General features: G+C 33.7%; 1 protein-coding gene and 1 long non-coding RNA gene across 2 annotated transcripts; one reads left to right on the top strand and one right to left on the bottom strand.

Moving 5' to 3' along the window:
- Window positions 1–487: 487 nt before the first annotated feature.
- On the bottom strand, window positions 488–1,811 carry LOC111828577. Its single transcript, XR_002832397.1, has 2 exons — window positions 1,574–1,811; window positions 488–946 (listed from the first exon to the last, which is right to left on the bottom strand). It is a non-coding gene; the product is annotated as an uncharacterized LOC111828577 (long non-coding RNA).
- Window positions 1,812–3,068: 1,257 nt separating this feature from the next.
- On the top strand, window positions 3,069–5,000 carry LOC17899438. Its single transcript, XM_006307470.2, has 4 exons — window positions 3,069–3,500; window positions 3,654–4,051; window positions 4,119–4,312; window positions 4,402–5,000. Exons 1-4 carry the CDS (start codon window positions 3,199–3,201, stop codon window positions 4,795–4,797), a joined length of 1,290 nt encoding a protein of 429 aa, XP_006307532.2. The 5' UTR covers window positions 3,069–3,198; the 3' UTR covers window positions 4,798–5,000.
- Window positions 5,001–6,022: the final 1,022 nt, after the last annotated feature.

The following is a 6,022-nucleotide window of genomic DNA, read 5'->3' as shown; positions in this document are numbered from 1 at the left end:
TGTTTAAAATGTGTATTAAGGCTTTATAAAGTTTTTAAAAGGTTTTTATAAGGTTTTTATAAAATGTTTATAAGGTTTTTATAAGGTTTTTATAAGGTGTTTAAATGTATATTAAGGGTTTAAAAACTAATTAAAAAGTGTATTAAGGCTTTATAAAGTTGTATAAAAGGTTTTTATAAGGTGTTTAAATGTGTATTAAGGCTTTATAAAGTTTTTAAAAGGTTTTTATAAGGTTTTTATAAGGTGTTAATAAGGTTTTTATAAGGTTTTTATAAGGTGTTTATATGGTTTTTATAAGGTTTTTATAAGGTTTATAAGGTGTTTAAATGTATATTAAGGGTTTAAAAACTAATTAAAAGTTTTACAATGTTTTTGTAAGGTTTTGTGAAGCATTTAAAAGATTTTACAAGATTTTTGTATAGCTTTTAAAAGTATTTTACCTACTTACAGTTCCATAGAAAACTTCCATTCATGTCACAAAGGTAACAAATAGTAACATACATAAGTATTAACACATGAACTTGAGGTTGAAATACATATTTCACAGTAACATACATAAGTATTAACACAATGAAAGAAAAACCATCACAACCAAATCAGAAGTAGTTAGCGATTACAAACAATAATTACGGGTTTATTGGAATATATCTCAGACTCTAATTTCACTTCTCCAAAAGCTATGCATACATAAAAGAAATTCGTTTGTTCATTTGTAAAGCCCACTGTAACCTCCTTCTCTTTTGTCCACTTATTAATCTCTACAACGAGCCAACACGTTACATGACGAGGTGAATCTTGATTCTGTTCTCAAGCTTCTTAGAAGTTATGTGTTCAGCAATTCTCAGATCTCCAGCATCTAATCCACGAGAGCTTATAGCCAATTCTGCGACTGTGACATCAAGTGATTCAAAGCTTCAGTTTTTGCAGTCAAGAGGATACAATGCACCTGCAATTAAAGAACGAATTAACTAAAGCTAGGAGAGAGAGAGAGCCAAAACTGGTCATCTAGTCCATTACCTCAAATACATGATATATGAGTCTCATCTAGTCCATTTAACACATCAGCTCTTCTAGACAACAAAACCAACATAACAACACCAAACCTATAGTTATCAAGTTTCTCTACAACACTAAGTATCTTTCATTGGTGATGGGCTCTCCTATCAAATTCACTCTTCCTACACACACAACAGAACAAACATCTTCACCATCTATTTCATATTCATATGCAACAATTCTCATTACAATACCATCTTCTAATCATCTAAATACAAAAATTGCAGACATCAACACATAATTAGCAACCAATTCATCAAAAATCCATATCATATAGAATTCTCTTTCCACAACTATTAAAAATCATACTTAATATATGCTTCTCATCCATTAGCCAACAACAATTTGCATAAAAAAAATAAGCTTATTTGTTTGGCATTTTACCAAACACCTTATGTGCGCTCAATGAATCTTTCTATTTTCTGTAGAAATCACAGAAACGTGTACCTTAAATGTATCATTATCAAACCTAAGACAAAATCAGAAAAGCAAAGAAGAAGAAAAGATCAAAGCTCACCTATGACGACAACTCTATATGTTAGCAACAAAAGGAAGGTATGACTAAGTAGAAGATGGAACTGAGAAGAAAGAACGACAGAGAACAAGAGACGAGGTGAGACAACGACTAAGGAGAAATCAGAGAAGATGAGATGATGCTAGAGAAGAAGGTCGATGAACACCGAGAATGATACACGGCGAGATCGACAGACGGCGAAGAGAGAAGGCGAGAGAAGGAGAGAGAAGGAAGAAGGTGTGCGTTTAGGTATGTTAAAAGGGAGAGTTAATATTAAAGAGGGTAAAGTTGTCATTAAAATTTTAAGAAAGATAAAATTAAAAATGACAAGAAAGGAGGGTATTTTTAAAAAGGAGCATCCCAAAAGGGGTATTTCTAACAAATTCTCTAAAAGTATTAAGAGTAATGAACAAAACTAATATTTCATTCATCTATCTTTATTATTTAGTATTATAATTTGTCATCCGAATTTTTTTATTAATTTTTTTTGGGAAACCATAATAAAACACAAAGCCAAAAGAAGGAAATTAAGTCGAAAAACAAAAGAAAAATTCTCAGAAACAAAGCTGGAGAAAAACGTGAATCCTCAAAAATATAACCCCAACACCAAAGAAATTTAACTATTAAAATACAAATCATAAATTTTTAAGCTAAAATATAAACCATATATTTTAATACTATATAATCAATTAATTATTTTTGAATAAACAAACATTGAAATCATTCTATCTTATTAATCTTACCATATAGTTGCCTTATATTAAAATAATTTCATACTTCTTAATAATGTGTGTGTATGTTTGTATTTCTATATAAAGTTACTATTAATCTCTTTTTTTTTGACATTATTATTATTACAAATTATAAGTCTCTCTCTGAGAGGGACCAGACTCGATCCTAGATTTGGTGGGAATGCAATAGAGATGAGAACCACTAGCCAACTTACTATTAATCTCTTGTGCAGGCAAAAAAACAACAGTAATTTGTTCTAAATAACTACATGTATTTTATTTATGTTCAAAAAAAAAAACTACATGTATTTAAGATAAATTCAAACAAGCATAGTGTGAATTGATAAAACATAATTAATACATGTAAAAATAGTGTAATAATAATATTAAAAAGAGTCTCTCGCCACTACACTCACAAGTCGAAGCACTAGTGTGGGCCATGAAGTATATGATCAAAGCAAGGAGACGTGAAATGACGTTCATTACAGACTGTTCAGATTTGTCAACTACCTAGAGGAGATTAAAGCAGATATGGAAGTATATTTTTCTTCCTTTTCTCTAATTAAAGTTCCCCGTAATTCTAATTTTAAAGCGGATATGTTAACACGTAAAGTACGTGTTGAGCCACTAATCTAGTTGTATGTAAACAACATTCCTACCTCTTGGTTTTTTTGAGTCTCTATATTATTGCTGTTGACAAAAAAAAAAAAAAAACATTAAAACCTCTCATAATTGTAATTACAAAGTGGAGGGAGTAATTAATTAACGTAACTGTAACAAAACACAAATGATTAGCTTAAGTCTTAGTTAATTAAATTTCCGCATTTGTTGCAAATTTAAGACCAAAGCTTTCCTTTTTATCAGTCTTCTCCGACCTCCACCGCCAAACCCGGCACGATGTGGCTACCATCAGCCACTCAGATGACCAGAGGTGGACTTGGGATCGCCGCTATGTCATACGTGGCAATCGATTACATGCGTTACGTGTCACCGGTGTGGCATTCTCGTCTTATGCCAGTACTTTGGTCGGTTCTTGCTCTCGCCGTCGTCACTCGTGTTCTGTTCTACAAGCACTGGTCTAAAGAGCTACGAGCAGCTATACCTTTCCTTGGTTCTATCGTCTTCATGCTCTGTGCTCTTCTCTTTGAAGCTCTTTGTGTTCGCTCTGTTACTGCTGTTCTTGGCTTAGATTGGCATCGGTAAAGCTTAGATCTGTTTGGAATTAGCTTAAAGATTGAGTCTTTGACTTCAAGATTGAGTCTTTGACTTGGAATTAGAATAAAGTTTACATTTTTAAGCTCTTTTGTTGCTTCTTGATTTGAGTTAGTGATTAAAGGTTTTGTCTTTGATAGGGATACATCTCCACTTCCTGATACAGGACAATGGATCTTACTTGCACTAAACGAGAGCCTTCCAGAGACAATTGTGGAGATCTTGAGAGCTCATATCATTGGATTGCATCATTTTCTTATGTTGTTTGTAATGTTGGGTTTCTCTGTAGTGTTTGACTCAGTGAAAGCTCCAGGTTTAGGATTAGGTGCGAGGTACATGTTTACTATGGGAATAGGACGTCTTTTAAGAGCTATAACGTTTGTATCAACTATCTTACCTTCAGCTCGACCTTGGTGCGCTTCAGCTCGGTTTAATAATGTACCGTCTCAGCCTCATCGTTGGGCTCAGAAGTATTATGTTCCTTATGCTAATGACCCTTCTGCTATAAGGAAGCTACTTCATTGGGATGCAGCTTATGGTAATGTATTGTCTTGCTTCAATTACTACTTAGGCCTTTATTGGTTACTAATTAGTAATTGTAACAGCTGATCCAGGGACACTCATTGCTGACTATAGAGCTGATTGGGGTTTAATGAGCTTCCTTAGTGAGTTCTTGAGACCGAGTTACTCTGAAGGTTCTTCTTGGTTTGCTCTACTAAAGAAAGCTGGAGGTGGTTGTAATGATCTCTTGTATAGTGGTCACATGCTTGTAGCTGTCTTAACCGCTATGGCTTGGACGGTATATTCACTTGTTGACTAATGCATTAAGAGGATTTGTTAGACAGATTTAATATGAGGCCTTAACGTTTGTGGTAAATGTATCAACAGGAGGCTTATGGAGGCTTCTCTTCCGCAATGATATGGTTGTTCGTGGCACACAGCGCGCAAAGGGAAATACGAGAGCGACATCATTACACGGTAGACTGTATTGTGGCGATATACGTTGGTATCCTTCTCTGGAAGATGACTGGTTTCATATGGTCAGATGAAAAGAAAACGAAGCAGACAGAACTAGAGAAGATTCAGAACAGGTTGATTCACGCGGCGAAAGATTCAGACATGGAAGCTGTAAGGAGACTTGTGGAGGAGATGGAGGTTAGCTCAAGGGAGGTGAAGCAGAGTAAAGTTGTCTCGAACCGGACAATGACTGTGTTTGCGTGTGCAACAGTGATCACAACACTTACTATAGTGATTCTGGCGTTGACTTTGACAAGCGACGGCTAAATTGAGACCTTGAGGGTTTATGCATATAGCTTGATAGTTGTCTTACCACGTTTCCTCTGTTTTATTGTTTGCAAGTGTCATTAAAAAAATTTGTGCTACTTTCTTGGCATTTTGGTTTTTGATGATTTAGAGACTTTGGTAATTTAAATAAGTGTAATAGGAAAAAGGTGCGACAGTACTTGAAAAATTAAACTGGTTTAGTTTTTGGACTTAGAAAACTTTTGACATCACTCCTGACTTATCAAAAAAAAAAATCAAGGTATGATAAAAGTAAGTTCCACTCTCTCCTTATTGGTGGAAAAACATTTAAACCCTTCATTTAAAAAAAACATATATATAAGTAAATGTTTATGATAATCATTCAATACAAAATTAAATTACACCATAAGTTATAAACAAATGGTAAAGAAAATGAAAGGAGTTAATTTTATATATATATAAAAGTAAGGTTTCACTCTCTCTTTATTGCTTCACGAGGTAATGTCCCGCGCATATGCGCGGGTTGTTATATATTTATTTAATTATTTTAGTTTATTTATTACTTATAAAAAGAGAATTTTGAGAAATACCCCTTTTGATGTACCCTTTTTAAAAATACCCCATTTATCTATCCATTTTCAAAAATACCCCTTTTTAAATATAAAAAATTATAAAGTTTTATATAGTTTATGTAAAGCCCGTGTTTTGAAAATTAATAGTAGACTTGAATGTGTATAAGAATTAGGGTGGAGTCGGTTTAATTCCGATTGATTTCCTAAACTGGTCGATTTGTTTAATTGAACCAAAGGAGGTTTAATTAAAGTCGGTTTAGGTAAATTCTGGTTTAATCAGAATTAAACCAAAAACCCTAGTTTTATAAAAAACGCTTCTTCTTTTTTTTTTTTTTGTGGCTGTTGTTTCTAAGAGTTGAGTTGAGAAAAGGAGAAGACGAAGTTTACTTGTGAAAAGGAGAGTGTTAGCTTTGCTTTGGTGTTTAAGGCAAGAGAAGCAGATTCGTCACGTCCTGGTAGAATAGAGTTACGACGTATCAAATCTTATCGAAAGGTAATGAATTTTGGTAGGTTTGTTCTTAAGGCGTTTACGTTGATTCTCCTTTTTACAGAAGTGAATTCGGATTAATACTCAGTGAGTTATATATGCAGTTTGGTGAGACGCGCTTTCTTTGTTGCGAACTGGGATCAGCGGAGTTTGTAAGTGCGATAGTGATTTCATCGCTTCTCCGATC

The sequence above is a fragment of the Capsella rubella genome, unplaced genomic scaffold, assembly GCF_000375325.1.
Source record: "Capsella rubella cultivar Monte Gargano unplaced genomic scaffold, Caprub1_0 scaffold_1, whole genome shotgun sequence".
NCBI lineage: Eukaryota > Viridiplantae > Streptophyta > Magnoliopsida > Brassicales > Brassicaceae > Capsella > Capsella rubella.
The sequence above is the reverse complement of the archived record's forward strand: the minus strand, read 5'-3'. Positions and strand labels throughout refer to the sequence as shown.